Raw genomic sequence first — 17,646 nt, forward strand, 5'->3', positions numbered from 1 at the left:
TACACAGTGATACATATAAAACACTGAAATGCTACAAAGTTATAAAAATAGACATTTAAACAATGATTTCTTTCAGGGAGTGTAGTGATAGAATAAGGAGTAATTACCTTAAAGAAGGTAAATTTAGATTAGACTTAAGTAAGCAATTCCATACAATGAGAGCAGTGAGGCACTAGAAAAGGTTGCTCAGAGAAGTTGTGGAAGCCCCATCCCTGGGAGTGCTCAGTGCCAATGGGACTTCAGGCAACCTCATCTAGCGGGAGGTATCCCTGCTCGTAGCATGGGTGGTCGGAACTGGATGGTCCTTAAGTTACCTTCAAACCCAAACCTTTCTGTAATTCAATGATAAGACAGAACACTTTCAGAGTATCACACTTACATATGTGAATTCCTTTTTCTCATGTCTTTCACTCAGTGAGTATAAAATGGACACCTCAAGCTTGTAATTGAACGTACTGTTAATACTTGTTCTTCACCTTCTATTTCAACTATATTTAGCATTCAAGCACAGAAAAGGATAAGAATACTTTGATCACCTTGTGAACTGTAGTGTTCTTCAAAGAACTAATGATCTTGAAATTATGTTGCCTCAAGGCTGAAACAACTCGTGTCAGATTCACACAAATCATCTCTGCTCTAAACAGAATTATGTAACTGCAGAAGTGTTATGTCTGTAATTCTGAACATGAGAAACACAATGAATACACTTTTGTAAGTAAAGTACCAATAAAGTATCTGCTGCTGTGCTAATTCTTATTCATCTGCTTCAGACAAAAGTTCAAGCTTTTGGTTGGCAATAATCAGAATTAATACCAGAACATTCACATATACATAAAATAAAGCAAGCTGTAATAGCATTTCAAGTTCAGTCAAAATATGTACTGTGCTTTGTATAAGTAAAGAGACGCTCCTGATTTGCCTATCATAGTAGGCTATTCATTCAGTCAGGTTTAATTTCTGAAACAAAACAGCATGTTTCTTAAATTGTGATTCCCACAACTCCTTAAGACTCCCAATCAATAGGCTATACACAATTCCTGTGTTAACCACTAAGAAATAGCAAAAGGATTAACTAAGTACATGCCCTTCATTTGTTATTCAGTTTTCATTTAACTACACTAACCACCGTGAGAACTGAATGTGAATGTTAGACTGAAGTAGCATAACTAAACATCTATGTTGTGTAACAAAACACTGCACGCTCAGTGCATCGTAATGGGAATTAATTGAAAAAGTCATACCTGTGGGCACAAAGTCTCTATGTGATTAGCTGCCATTTGGACAATTTTCATTCCGTCTTCATTTGTTGACAACGAACAAGCAAGATTAGCAACCTTAAATAAACAAATAGTTTTATAAGTAGGTATTCATCCCCATGCTACCAAACTTAGCAAAGGCATCTCTGCAAGGAAGACTTCATTACTTGGGGAAATTAATTTGTCCAACAACATATCTGAAGAAGAGAACTCTGCAGAAAAAAATGGGAGCTGTGGAAAGAGGGGGTTGGTAACAAGGAATCTCATTACCTCTCACCAGCTCAAGTTCACCATGTAATACCTGCAGTATAATGTTTATATAACTTAAGGAAATTTCAAATTAGGATCCTATGGCTTCTTAAATCCCTTGTGGTTGTTTTGTTGCTTGTCAGAGCCTTTCAAATCATATATACAGCTATGTTTTTTTTAAACTTACTTATTTTTAAGTCCTCAAGATCCATTCAGACTTGCCATGATTTGATACAATGAAATAGAGTGACTATGCCCTGTGTCATACACAGATCATTAATTAGCTGTAGAATTACCTAATGAAATAGTCATGTCAGTACAATTTATATTGAGAATATATAAGAAAACATGAAATATATGCAAGTTCCAGTTTATCTTCTGTTTAACTAAATGCAGTGGAGATACAACTTCTTTTATATGAAAAAAAAAAAAAAAGCCTTCCTTCAAGGTTACACAACTCAACAACTCAACAACTTAGCAAAGATGAAGGAAAAAGAGCACACTCTCACTTAAGTTAACTGCAGCTCAACAACAATCCATTGTAATGGGCTGGCTTGACAAATGCACAAGAGTGCCTTTGGGACACCAAGATCCAGTAGATCTTTTCATCATGCTGAAGCCGTGTAAGGCCCTTACGTAAATTACTGCACTTTCATAGCTTTGATAATCCTTTGCTGAAATAGCTGTATTTACACATGCATCACTCTTACATTAACACAGATTAAGAACTGCTTGAGAAAAAGTCCTCTGTAGTGCTGCTGCTAACAGCACAGATACAAAACAAATAGGCATACTTAATCTGTAATTATTCTCAAGTCATGAAATGAACTGCATGGCCCAGGTGCCAAACAATAAAAACAAATCTTTATTTATCAACATTTTAATAGACTTTCCAACAAAGAATAATTCAATAATGTTCTGTTATCAGAATTTTCTATTTACTTAATTGATATAAATCATTAAGAAGAATCTGTTAGTCCAAGGACAAGTAAATTACTCTTTCCTTCCAAAATTCTGAAGAGAATGAGGGGTAGAATGCGCGGCCTTCCATGCACAGCTGTGTCTCCTTAGAAATAATTTATGAACCTTTTCCTGTTGTTCCAACAATTAATTGGTTCCCCACCTAAGTAATATAAAAACAGTTTTAGGATTGAAGAATTTCAGTTTTCATAGTTGCACTGAAACTATTCTCTTATTTTAGACAACTGCATTAATATTTTTTAAATACAATATTTGAGAAAAACTGTTCCTATTCTCAATCTTCTCCTCATGAATCTTAGTTTTATGTATGTCTTGGTAATGGTCTAATCCAATATTCCAAGCATTGGGAACTTACAATAAGCTATTTTATGACTAAAACAAACATAAGACTATGTTGTTTATACTAAAGTCTTTTAAAAATCAAAACAGTTTTTGAAAAAGTAGTAGTCAGTCACTGTATTATAATATATTAATTGTGTTACAACATTTCAGCTCAGTTTTAGGAATACATATTGCATTGCCATCCTGACAGTGAATTTACCTCCTTGCCTTCATTTTATTTGACATTAGGAAATCTTTCACTGCCATTCAGATAAAATTTTCATCTACTTATTTTGTCATGAGCCAACATTACAAACAGGAAGCACTACTTTCAGAGCAGCCCTCACGTATAACTTATATGTAAGTAATAGAGCTCTCTGTCATCTTCAGTAGCTGATTAAGTCAACAGCTATTCCACCTAAAAGACAATCCAGATAACAGTAAATCATCATCATGGTCTCAACCATAAGTATACTAACTCTTAAGTCATTTCCCTCACTATGTCCTGAAGAGATCTCTTTGGTACTACAAACTAAAACATAAAATCAAGTTGATTAGTTATATAAGGGCTGCTCCAAAAGTAATGCTTCCTATTTTGTCATGTTGGCCCACAATGTCAGAGGCAGATGTTGTTTTTACGGTAGTAGAGGTTGAACCTTCCTGCAGTATCCCATCACATGCTGCAGTCTGACAGATGGCAACAGAGGCGCAGTCTGACAAAATGGTGTCCAACACGGAAGTGCAGATGAAACAAAAGTGTGTAAATTAACTCCTCCACGCAGAAAAAAATGTCACCCCTGACATTCATAGACACTTGCTGAATAGTTATGGAGAAAAAAACAGCGGATATGAGCACAGTGAGGCATGGGAGGTGCGTTTCAGCAGTGGTGACATCAACAGTGTGTCACCTCCACTAGTGCAGATATTTACAAGTGCAGCACCCAGACTCTTGACTGCTGGCCAAAATGCCAAATGGTGACAACAGTGAAAAATAAGTGTTTTGTAGCAAGGTTTTTCTCTATCAAACAGTGTTATTGTGCTCTTTGTATCTGTTGTTGTTTCTATAGAAATAAACAGAAGGCTTTACTTTCAGAGTGACCTATATATTAAGCTGTTTATCATCTGCTGCCAGAGTTTCTACTTAATTTTTGTATTCCTTACAAAATGCCTCAAGATACTTCCATTTAGAAGTAACACTAGTATTTTTTATTTTTTTTTAGTTGTTACTCTTGTGGAAACTATACTGAAAATAGATTTAACATTCATTTTGTTGCTATTCCTGCCTCTTTTTACTTTTTACCTCCTACTCTTCCAGAAACATCGCTGACTGCTAGTTTAAATATTCTGACACATTATACTTCTACAAGCCTGTATACCTATCTTCTGGTTCCTTCTGCATTTCTCTTTTATATGCCTCCATGTCTTTCCTCTTCTGCAGAAGTGAATTACGCATTACGCCATTAATGCCATAATCATTACTGGTTTAACAAAATTAGCTCTACACTGTACACTGGAGACTAACCACTTCCCCTGTTCAACTGTCACCAACTACCTTGTTAACATGAAAAAACTCCTCAGAGCATTATGTAACAGTGCTTCCTCTAACATTATTTATCAGGCATGCTAGAGATTTTATTTTGGTATTTAATCAGTAAAAGGATATTTGAATACCAATGGACTAGACTGCTGCCTATTTTCAACTAACATAAATCAGCAGTCTGTTTATTACAAGTTCTATACATGATCAGGTAAGTTTCATTTCATACACGTCGTTTTGAAAACTGCTTTGATAATCTGGGTCACACACAAAATAAAAATATAAAATTAAAAACACAGCCCATTGAAGCAAAGATGACATGTGAAAGTGAGAACTCCACACAATAAACATTTCAGAAATAACTTACTTTTATCTAAGTGTCAGGCTTAATGCAGAACCTCATTTAGCTTTCTCTCACTGCTATTCGTAAAACTAAAGACAGCTGAAGAACTAGGTTAAAGATTCCTTCTCCAGATCTCAGCATGCAGAGCTAATTTACAGTATTATTTTAATAAATCTAAACATTCTTAGCATTATACATCTCAGAATATGGCTGTGTGTTTTTCCAGTTATGAGACCTGCAACTCCAAGTAGACTATTCAGCTGACTACAATATGAGCCAACTTCAACAATAGTAGCCCAGAATTACTATCAAAAATCAGTGGTCAGTATTAAAGCAGTATGAAGACACCGAACAGGTTACAAGGAGAAAATTCATAGAAACATAACATGGGATTAACCGTAACTGACAGCAGTTGACAAACAAAACTGCCCTACACTGCTCTGAAATTTATCATCATAAAACAGATTTACTGTCAGTTAATGTTTTAACTAACATTACTATTACTAAACCTGGGCAGAATACACAAAACCAAAGATATTTGAGTGGGTGCATATTCAGGGCTACAGATACCATTAAACCAGCATCCAATGCTTGAGTAACTGGTTAGTGAAGTTGCAAATCTCAACAGCATTGACCTGCATCTATTTGCCTGCTGGAATACTCTACTTTGTATTTATTTACAAATAAAGCATTTCACTCCTTTGTCGAACACTTAGACTCAATACATCTGCCCTCATCACAGTCAGTTACACAAAATAAATTCATTCCAGTATAAGAAACTGTCCTCTCCCTAAACAGCTACTCTAACTACAAACATCTACAGTGACTTGGATCAAAACAGCCTTCATTTCAGATCTCAATCAGCAAATAAAGAGATTAAATGGTAGATTTTGCCTTGTTCAGCCTCATTAGGCTCATGTAGCTCACTTCTCAATTTTCACCAGGTCCAGGATGGCATCCCTCCCTTCTGTTTTATCAACTGCACCACTCAGCTTCTGCCATCAGCAAACTTACTAAGGATGCTTTCAATCTCACTATATGTGTCATTGGAAAAGATGTTGAAGTGCACTGGTCTCAAGACAGGTATTTAGGATACACCTCTCATTACTGGCCTCCATCTGGTCCTAGACCCATTAACAACAATACTCTGGATGTGACATCTAACCAATTTTTTACACATGAAATAGCACACTCTTCAAATCCACGTTCTCTCCAACTGAAAGATAAGCATATGGTGTGGGACCATGCCAAAGTCCAGGTAGATGACAGCAGTTGCCTTTCCTTTGTCTACCAATGCCGTCACTCCAACTCAGAGGGCTACCAGATAGGTCAGACACAAACTGACCTTGGAGCAGCTGTGCTGGCTGTCTAGGTCACCTCTCCATCTCATACATGTCCAGTTTCCAGGAGGATCTGCTCCATGACCTACCTAGGCACAGATGTGAGACTGACCTGCCTACAGTTCCCCTGGGCTTCCTACATCCCTCTCTTATGAACAAGAATGGTATTTCCCTTTTTCCAATCACTGGGGATTTCACTTGACAGCCACAACTTTTTGATTATGATGGAGAGTAACTTGGTAATCACATTAGCCAGTTCCTTCAGGACCCTGGGATGGCAAGTCATCCAGCCCCATAGATCTGTATACATTCAGTCCCTTGTGGCAGTCTCTGAGTCATTCTGCTTTTACAGTGAAAGGGATTTTGCTCACCTGATTGATGCCTAGAGGTTCAGGGACTCGAGAGGCATGGGAAGTATGAATGCCAGTGAAGACCGAGGCAAAGAACTTGTTGAGTACCTTAGCCTACTCTGTGTCTGCTGAAGCCACTTCTCCCTTCTCATTTATCTCAGGGGGTACATTCTCCTTGGTCTATCTATTCTGAGCAGTGTACCAGTAGAACCCCTTCCTGCTACTTTTCTCATCCTTTGCCAAGTCCAGTTCCATCTCCACCTTGCTTTTCTTGATCTATTCCCTGCATGTCCAGATAGCATCCCTGTATTCTTTCCAGGCCACATAGCCCTGCTTTCACTGCCTGTACATGTCCTTTCTTTCCCTCCGTTTGACCAACAGGTCCTTGTTCAGCTATGCCAGTTTCCTGCCTCTTCTGTTTGATTTCCTATGTTAGAGCATGGAGAGCCTGTCTTCTTAGGAAGGTGGCATTGAAGACCTGCCAGCTCTGTCCCATTCCTATGTTCCTAAGAACAGTTTCCCATGGCATCCCACTCAACAATTAATTAAACAGCTGGAAGTTCACTCTCCTGAATTTCTGAGTCCTGACTGCTCTTTGTAAGGCCCATATTCCTCAAGATCACGAACTCAACTACGGAACAATTGCTACAGCCCAGACTGCCACCAGTCTTAGCCACTTCAATGCTCTCCTTTGCACTGGTGAGTGTGAAGTTCACTTCTGGTTGGTCCGCCCAACATGTGGATCAGGAAGTGATCCTCAATGGATTCCAGGGAGCTCCTGGATTGTTTGCAGCCATCTGCATTGCTTTACCAGCAGACATCTGGCTGATTTAAGTCCTCCATTAGGTTGCAAGTCTGCAAGCACCATGCCTCTTTAGCTACAGGAAGTCCTTGTCAACAAGCATGTCTAATCAGGCAGTCTGTAGTAGACCTCAAGGCACCGGATGTCCTTTATTGGTTTGTCCCTAATTTTAACCCAGATGCTCTCAACATAATTATGACTATTTCTCAAGAGGCAGATGTTCACAATCCCTCAATTTCTTAACATAGAGGGCAACTCCCATGCCTTCTTCTGCCTGGATGTAGGAAGGCCCTACAGAGAGATCTAGGCAGGCTGGATTGCTGGGTTGAGGCCAACAGTATGAAGTTCAATAAGACCAAGTGCTGGGTCCTGCATTTTGCCCACAGCAAACCCAGGCAATGCCACAGGCTTGGGGCAGAGTGGCTGGAAAACTGTGCAGAGGAAATGGACCTGGGGGCTCTGGTTGACACTCAGCTGAACATGAGCCAGCAGTGTACCCAAGTGGCCAAAAAGGCCAATGGCATCCTGGCTTGTGTAAGAAATAGAGTTGCTAGCAGGAGCAAGGAAGCAATCATCCCTTTGTACTCATCCCTGGTGAGGCCATGCCTCAAGTACTGTGTTCAGTTTTGGGCCCCTCACTACAAGAAAGACACTGAGGCCCTGGAACATGTTCAGAGAAGGGTAATGAAGCTGGTGAGGCATCTGGGCACAAGTCTTGTGAGGAATAGTTGAGGGAGTTGGGATTGTTCAGTCTGGAGAAGAGGAGGCTCAGGGTGACCTTGTCACTCCCTGCAACTACCTGAAAGGAGGATGTGGTGAGGTGGGAATTGGACTCCTCTCCCATGTAACTCGCAACAGGACTAGAGGGAATGGCCTCAAGTTACACCAGCAGAGATTTAGGTTGGACGTTAGGAAACACTTCTCTAAGAAAGTGGTCAGGTGCTGGAATGGGTTGCTCAGGGAGGCAGTGGAGTCATCATTCTTGGAGGTGTTCATGAAACATTTAGATGTTGTACTGAGGGACATGGTTTAGTGGGTAACACAGGTGATGGATGGATGGTTGGACTGGATGATTTTAGAGGACTTTTCCAACCTTGGTGATTCCACGATTCTTTTCTTTCTATCTCTTCTGAAAAGCTTGTAGCTCTCAATCATCATGCTCCAGTTGTGCGATTCATCCCACCAGTTGTGTGATAGTTTTCTAACCATGTCATGGCTTCCAGCTCTTCCTAGTTGTTTCCCACACTGCATGCACTGGTGTAGAGGATCTTCAGCGAGGTTCTCAACAGTGTTAGCTTCCTCAAGAAGCTCCTGACATTCCTTAGAGATGAGTTTAATCAAATCTGAGGTTCTTCCTTGCTGCTTCCTAAAACAATAGCATTATTTGTCCCCTTCTACATCAAATCTAATTTAAATTTCCACTGATCAGTCCATCCAGCTTGCTTCCTGAAATACTCTCGTCCCACCTTGTTGGTTATCTCCCATCCAACAACGTGCCCAGTTTCTCATATATTTGTATTCACATGCACACGTTTTTGTAAAAAAGATTATGTCAACAAAAAGAAAAAAAAAAAACACCTAAGAGCAAAACCACTAGTTCACAGTCTTGAAATTCTACAAACAACATAAGTTCACAGACTCTAGAAATAGCCGAAGGAGTAGTATAACATACCAACTAATGAGATAAGACTGTAATTTCCCACCTTGCTTAAGGCTTACACCAATAGGTTTAATGACTTCCTAGAATCATCCTACTTTTCTCCGTAGATATTTAATTAACCACATCAATGCTGCAAAATAATACACAGAACAATTCAACCCTGTATATCAACATACATGGTTAGTAAGCTGGAAAACAATAGTGTCAAGTGAAGGCAGTGTTTACTAACTAACAATTAATTGTACAAATTGGCTCCTATAATTAAAATTCAAATTAAAAAATGGATTTCAATAATGTATGAGAAAGAAAACGGTAACAGTTCTTACTGCATGACAGGTAGGATGTTACCTGGACCCTTAGGCATTATCCTCGTCAATCCTGACAAGCTCTCTCCCTTTAAATGAAAGCAAAACATTTTATAACAGAAGACCTTTCACTGATATCTACACAGAACTGTAGTCAGAAGTTCTCCTGCCCTCCAGAAACCAAGTCAAAAGAAGTTGTATACACTTTTGCAAGATACAGCTTGTGGCAATGTCTGAATTCTAGCAACTTGGGACCTTTTCCTTACTCTGGGAAGACATCTCCCATCTTAAAAAGAGGACAAAATTTACTGGAGAGAATAAAAAGGTCAGTGCCTAAGGCACATTATGTAGCTCCCAAACCAACAACTCCTACATCATACATACAAAAACATCAGTTGAGTTTGAGTAATTCTTTTCAAACACCTCTTTCAATAATAAGAAAATAACATTTCAGAACTTCACATATGTTAAATCTTTTAATACTCTTGGAATGTTTTTCTTTAAAGCTATCTTTTCCCAGCATTCCTCAAAACAACTAATCACAGCCTTATCTTCGCAATTTCACTTCAGTCATTTTCCATAAATCTGTGTTTCTGACAAATAGATAATTGTTTCACCACAGCAAAATTGATGTGTGCACCAAAGCAACAGACAAGCAGGAAACTACCTTTCACACCAAAGGCTGGTTTCACAAATGAATGGATTTCTAATAGGCAATGACAATTCAGCCACTGCAGCGCCTTTGTCCAGCTGCAACACAATATTCCTATATTAAACATCTCTGCTGCTTTTCTCCAAGCACTTAGACACAATGCCAAGTCACTGTTAAGTGGTGTGGCATCCTCACAGCACATTAAAAAGCAGAAAAAAAAAAAAACAACCTTGCATTCAGGTAACTTCTTGTTTTTACATTTTACAATTACCTGGATGACTCATTTTTTTTTTCCCCACTAAGCTTTCCAACAATTGCAATGCTGACAACTTCTGTTTCCTGGAACTGAAAGGAGAATAACTCAGAGAAACATTTGTAAAGAAAAGTACCTTAATGATCATCCGAAAGTAGTGATGAAGTCTTTCATACACCTTTGATCAATGCAGAAAACAATCACAGAACATATGTGTATCAATTCTTTCTACCATAAACTAAAAATGCAATTATTTTTTACATATTCAAAGGACATTATACAACTTAATATTTTTAGCATTATTTAAAGATCTTTATTCTTCTGATGCCTCTGAGCAGGTATTAAAAAATATATACATATCCAGAGAAGATGTATACATATACCGCTCTTTCAGTGAGCAGCTTTAAGGGTAAGTAGCAGCAACAAATGATTAAGTACAAATACAGACTAAAATACTGCTCTAATCCAAAGTGTCTCTCTCTCATTTTCACTGGTGACAGGCCATTCACATGTGCTCCTAAAAGACTGATATTGTTCACATCAAGTACTTAATTCAAAAAATAAATCATTTTGAATAGAAACTGAAACTAATTATTTAGCAATCTAGAAAAAGAAGGTGCATCTCACATTGCTTCATGTCATTGCTTCATGAGCTGATTTTTTAGACTGAAATTTTGGATTTTCTAGTTCAGAAAGCTAGGTCTTAAAAAGCAAGGCCATTAGGCTTAGCATTCACAAAAGGTTAAGTAGCACCTCTTAACATTAACAAGTTTAAAAAAAAAAAGGATGAGGAAATTCAACTTCCAGAACACATAAACCCTTGTTTTGCAATCTATTCTAAAAACTCAATCAAGAAACATGCAACAAAAATATGTGCCTATCTCATTTTGTTGGACAAGAACTCAGCCAATCACCGTCAGTCACAATGTACCATAAACTCTGCTCAGTTGCAGAACCTTCCACAAGGAAGGGATTGTCAAGACAACACCATGGAGCGTTGCCTCAAAATAATGGCTATGAAGGCACTTGCTAGACTGATGGAAGTACTGGGAGGTAAAGGTGAACTCGTCAATGTCTACTGCATTTAGTTCTTGGCAATATTACAAGCAATCCTGTCCCTGATTTGTATTCTTTTATCACTTTTTGTTTTCCCCACTGAATAACAATCAGTTCTGCTGCACAGGCATGAAAGTCTTGAAGCTTGGGTGTATGCTAAACCCGTTGAAAAAACTCTGCATACTAGATTGAGTAAAAATTTTAAATTAAATTCTAAAGCTAAGAACATGAATAGGAAGCTTTTCATGAAATAGACCGATTATATTTACAGTGGTTATAAAGTACTATTATAAGGCAATCCATAATTTACTCATACTAAAGTACAGGTATATAAGTACATTAGGTAACTGAAGTATCTTTAAAGGAAAGTAAATGTTATACTGACCCAGTGGTAAAAATCTGATTTCCTCCACAGCATGTAAAAAATTAAAGACATGTTTATACATTCTCTATATTCTGCATTTCAAGTCCTTTAAAAACATAAATTAACCCTCTCATTTCTATTTTTCCTTAATTCTCTCAATTAAATAATTTTTCCCAGGGGTATTAGTTTTCCTTCTCCTCTTAGTGCATAGGATCATGAGCTGTGCTCCCGCAGCTACTATAAAAGCCATCTATACACAGCAATTCCAATAGCAGTGAAGCTGGAAGTAATCTCCTAGCTACAGTTTATATGGAATATGGAATAAATTTTGTACTAACAAATGTTTCTGTATCACATGAAGACTTTCTGTCAATTAAGTTCAAATGTTTATAATACGAATTCCTTCACTGATTTGTATGATGCATTATCTATTCTAGGAAAACAAAATTTACAACCAACATTTACATATAAAATCATTCAGGTTTCCAAACTGCAGATGAACTCTGTAGCAACCAGGAAAAAGCTTGCATGCATACTCACCACTAAGTACCTACATACCATTCAAAGACTGTGCTCCTAATAAATTCACTGAAAAAAAACCTTTCATTGAGCTTATAGCTTGCTTACAGAAAACCAGCCTTCAAAAAAGGCAAATGAATTCCCTGTTTATCATTGCAAAGTGATGAACACATAAGAAACAATCCTGACACATATAAACGTCCATCCAACAAGATTTACACCAGTTACTACTAAGTTTCAAAGGAAACAAATTTCTGAGCAAGGAAGCAGGAGTATATAGGAGTATAACCCATAAATGATTTCTAAAGAAGGCTGATGGGGTACTTGTTAATTAAGATAAAATTTGAAAAAACACCATGAACTTCCCTCCACAAAAATACACAGGATATTGCCACCCACTCCTTTACCAGACTATCTGAGTAGAAGCAAACTGATACTGGTTGACTGACGACAGAGAGAGAGAACATGACTAGATGATGTAATTCTGTCCCGAGTCTGGGAAGAAGGCTCATGGGGTCTGGTAACAGCTGCCTGTGTTTTTCAGAAGGATAACGTTTCAGAAATTTGACATGAATAGAACAATTCAGATGAAAGGAATCATCTAAGACCAGCTGCCTGACCATTTCAGGGCTAACCAAAACTTCAGTAGATTAACAAGGATATTAACCAAGTATTTCTTGAATACTGATAAACACGGGGCACCAACCACTAGGAAGCCCATTCCAGTGTTCAATATCCTCACAGGAATGAAATTTTTCCTAATGTCCAGTCTGAACCTCCTGTGGTGCACCTTTGTGCTGTTCCCGTGTGTTCTATCATCAGTGACCAGGGAGAGGGACTGGCGTTTCTCTTTCCACTTTCAATACTATTTTAGCACTTATTAAAAAGTTTAATGTTATGATATTAAAGTGTGAGCAATGCAAACTGACATGTTCATGTTACTGCATACTGCATTAGTTTGGTTTCTTTTAAAGAGCTTTTCCAGAACAATAACGTACTGAAAAAAACCATCTAACAGTAAGTGCCTTTTGTCTTAGCCAAGTTGTCAAAAACAAAAACATCAAACATCTCTGTTGAACAACTATCACTTGTCTTTCTTATGATGAGAAATTCTAGTCCATGACATCCTATTCTTCTTCCTAATTTCCTTGTTTTCTTTTTGAAAACAAGTTCAGCTACTATACTTAATTTTATGTATGCAGTTAGGTCTCGAGAGTGAAATGATTTCTCCTGTATTTCACCTTCAGAATTATTCTGTTATGGGCAACAGGCAACACAGAAGAGTTCTGTCAAAACTGAGATTTCTGGGGAAATGCCATGGAATCACAATCATCATAATTACTAACAATTTGAGAAACTTCTGGTTTCTGAAGTAATCCAAGAAACAAATAATTGCCAGTACTTGTGCACCAGCTGTCTCTATGCCATCAGCAAAAATATTAACCAAGCACAATGAGCTGGAATCCCTGTTGAATCAAGATTACTCTCCCTTAGGAGCTTGCATAATTTACAGTACACCCCACCTCAACAGCTGAGGTCAGTCAGCCATGTAGTATGGTAAGTACACCCCTCAGACACAGAATTCTGGTCTTCTGGATGTTTATCTTTTCTTCATTTGCTTCATACTTATGCAATAAAAACTGTGATTAAGAGGATTAATGAAAACATCACCGTTTATCACCTGAAGCCCAATCCGTAACAGAGAACTTGAGCCTTATTTAATCAATTACATAAAGGTGTAAAAATTCTCATATTATGAATTCAGAAATTACTGCAAGGTGCTAGAACTTTGTAAGGCCCAAAATACCAAGGTTCAAAGCCCTAAAATTTTCCTGTGGTTAAAAATACAGGCTTTACTTTAAGATAATTAATTTTTTTCCACAATTTTCTCCATTCACCACTAAGAAAACACGAGCTCTCCATTAAGAATCCTTCTAATAACTTCAATATATTAAGAACAAATTACTATTTTTGAAGGCCTCCTTCTACCTTGTCTATAGTCTTCCAATTAATGCTGATAGGTTCTTTTCATCAGAATTGTAACTGTTTTTGCATTTAAAGCATTTGCGCATTTTTCCTCTGCTGCTTGTTACTTCTCAAAAAGCTCCCACATCCCTACAATTACCACTTCCATCTTTAAAGTACCTTTTTGCATGCTTACTGCAAACAACCAACTGGAGCAACATCCAAAAACATCAAGCTTGTTGGTACAACAATGAGAATGACTACACTCTTTATTGATGGCCATCACATAAACTTTTAAACCAGGTCAATTTGTTAGAGGACTCTATTCAGCGCAGTAATAAATTTTAGCTTACATAGGAAAGCAGAGGTTCAGGCCTAACTCTTGATGCTGCTAGCATTAACTTTGTGTTTTAGGAATTAACTTTCATTTCCAAACAACTTGCAGAAAAAGATATCTGTAAGTAAAGATAGAAAAGTTTTGTTGTTTCGCATGTTTGTGGCCTTTTTTTCATTTGTTTTTATAGACACATTGTTTGCTACATAGTCACAGATTTATATAAAATTAGTATACAGTTAGTAGCTGAACTGCTAAAACAGATGAGATAAAATCTTGGGATTTAACAGAATTGAAGCAATGAAAAACCTACAAGAAAGGAACTCAGCTATTCTCACTGATGTGTTATTAACTAACTCCAGCCTGAACAAGCAGGCTACACACTGGTCTACTAGAACTGAGCAAGTGGGACAAAAACAAGACTATTAAAGTGGCATTCTGAAGCATACACCTGAGAATGCAAGTAAGTTAGCAGACTGAAGGGAGTTTTCATCTCAATAACAAATAATTGTGTTAACTTGCTAAGTAAGAGTCTGAAAAACATCAAGAATGAGATATGAAAAAAAAAAAGTTAATTTAGCATGGATAGATTGATCCTAGATATTAATATGGTAATGTAAATCCACTTCCCATCCCATAAGAATCCTGCTTAGAAGAACTTGTCCTATTTACAAAAAACAAAGAAAAAAAACCCACACTCCAGTTCTGTCTGCAGATTGCACTCCACGACATAATCCTGCATCCACCTGTGGGGAGCTGCTGTGCATTGTTATGCATATGAGTTCCATAAAATAAACAGTAATACGAAAATGAGGATGATGATACACTCTGGAAGTCGGAGTATTTGTTGTTTTGACACAGATGTAACTACGCGATGATAGAACAGGAAGTTTATTCTGTATAAAAGAACAACAGTAGCAAGCGCTAGCAAAAAAAAAAAAAAAAGAAAAAACAAAAGGACAAGCCTCAGATTTTATTTTATTAATGAAATTCCTTAGCATCTAACTGTGTGAAAACTAAAAGACTGCTGAATAGTAGTCATTTTTCTTGTCTTCTGATTATGCTCTGAAAAAGAGCAATAAAAGATTCTGCTCTCCTTTGATATTCTCAACATTAACAAAGATGCTCCAATAATCATTTTAACTTCTACAGATGTAGAGTTTTGCAATTAACAAAAGTAATTTTGTTTTTCAATAGCAAAGCAAAATCAATTATAAAGAATATGTAAATAAATGTAAAGATATTATCTTTATTTAGTGCTGAACAGTCTGGAGCATTCAGTCATAGAAATGGGTGATCCCTAGCACTGAGAATAATTAATTCATACTGTCTCTAAAAGGGATGGAAATACAGATCTTGCAGTTGTCAGTACTTCAATATGTAAAGCAAAAATCCATCAATAGATGTGGATTAATAAATCCCATTTCAGTTTAAGCTATCTGCTACAAAATTATGTGTTACCTAGGATGGAATTTTGGGGTTGCTGTTGGTTTTAATTTTTCAGAATTCTAGTCATTTTTTCCCCAATAACTATTAGCTCTGAGTAGAAGAAAACTTAAACGAAGGAATGTAATCCTTTCCTACCAGATGTTTAGAGGTTAAAAAACAATCACAAGGCTTCTTGGAGGCTTGCTGTATGCTCCACTCAAGAAAGAACAAGAATTAGATGATTTTATTTTGCCAACTTCATTTAGAACTATAATGAGTTGCCCTCAGCATCCAATTTTCTGGGCTAGTATAGTTAAAATTTGCCGTACAACAGAGTTAAAAATTACAAACAAATTTAGATAGTGTGACAACTGAGAAATATCTTTCCCCATTGTATTTGAAGAGAAATACTCAGTATTTTTGCAGAAACTAGTGGCAGATGTAGAAAGCCAAGGAACAGAACAGTGGCCCTGTTCCTTGTCTGAGAAAAAGGAAGTGTTGTCATGCCATATCCTTTTTATTAACTGTCAGTAGATTTCTTTTGATTGTCAAATATAATAATTTCAACTCTGCCGAGTTTTGCAAACATTTTGATTAATATGTTTGGGTTGTGAATATGCATATACATAAAGAGGCTTTGCAAATAAATAAGCAACTAAGCAACTCAATTTTTTCATAGAAATTGCACCAAGTAGCAGGCTTCTATATTGAAGGAATTAATTCAGATAAACCTTACATGGACATTCTTAATCAAGTTGAATGTTGATTTTCAGTTAGATAAATGAATTTATCTTTATTCCAGTCTCTATCACTAATCCATGCGACAGAGCCATTTTTCCTCCCTTCTTCTACAGCCTACCTAAACTTTTTTTCCCAAGACTAGGGATCCAGGTAAGGGGCCACAGAACTAACTAAGCATGACATGCCAGGACCAAAACTATAAGCAAAGTTCTCCCAGCACATTTTAAATGATTTCAGAAGTAGCTAAAGTAATAAGAGCCAGTAATTTATTTTAGCCTTTGTTTTTTTCCATACCATCATATTTATTAATTAAGAAAATTAAATATTTTTAATAATTTTCATATTCTTTTTTCATTTTTTCATAAAGTAACAATACGATTCCTTGAGGATGACAGAGTGACAGAACAGGCTGCCCAAAGAGGCTTTAGACCTTCTCTGGAGATATTCAAAACCCACCTGGACACTTTCCTGTGCAACCTACTGTAGGCAACCTGCATTAACAGGGAACATGCACCACAGAACATCTCCAGAGGTTCTTTCCAACCTCTATGATTCTTTTTTTTTTTTTAAGGGCATGTAGTAACAGGACAAGAGATGGTTTAAACTGGAAGAGGGTAGAGATTTAGACTAGATATCAGAAGAAATTCTTTACTGTGAGGGTGGTGAGACACTGGAACAGGTTGCCCAGGGAGACTGTGGACGTCCCCTCACTGGAAGTATTCAAGGCCGGGCTGGATGGGGCTGTGAGCAATCTGCTCTAGAGGGAGGTTTCCCAGCCCATAGCAGGGAGTTATAGCACTAAATGATCTTAAAGGTCCTTTTCCAAACCAAATCATTCTACAATCCAATGATTCTTATTGTTTGTTATGATTCAGTACTGTAACTTCAGCTACAAAGTTACTAAATAATTTATTTCACTCTATGTATTTTTAGAACTCAAGAATCTTTCTCCTTTAGGTCTTTTAACATCATTTAGAAAGATCTTCAATACGTGTTGGATTTCCTTCATTAGAAACCTTTATATCAAATGATATAAAGGTTTGTTTGTTTTGTTTTGTTTTTAAATTAACCCTTGCATGTATCTGCTGTTGTATTTCACTACACTAAAATATCTATGCACTTACACGTACGTGCTACCTCTTACTGTCAATTATCAGCAATAGAATTCACCTTAGGAATCCTACTTTGTG

The 17,646-nt window shown here is 37.1% G+C and overlaps 1 protein-coding gene across 3 annotated transcripts in view; it reads right to left on the minus strand.

Moving 5' to 3' along the window:
• The window catches only part of CTNNA3 (catenin alpha 3), a 418,023-nt gene that overhangs the window by 137,666 nt on the left and 262,711 nt on the right, over nt 1-17,646 (minus strand). For 2 of the 3 annotated variants that reach the window (XM_042862647.1, XM_042862646.1), the window contains exon 10: nt 1,242-1,334. The exons of the other annotated variant lie outside the window; for it this stretch is intronic. In XM_042862647.1, the coding sequence (XP_042718581.1) occupies nt 1,242-1,334 (93 nt within the window). The remainder of the gene's footprint in view (nt 1-1,241; nt 1,335-17,646) is intronic. 3 annotated transcript variants of the gene reach the window in all.

This window comes from Lagopus leucura, unplaced genomic scaffold, assembly GCF_019238085.1.
Source record: "Lagopus leucura isolate 7727_CA_CO unplaced genomic scaffold, USGS_WTPT01 Super-Scaffold_739, whole genome shotgun sequence".
Lineage (NCBI taxonomy): Eukaryota > Metazoa > Chordata > Aves > Galliformes > Phasianidae > Lagopus > Lagopus leucura.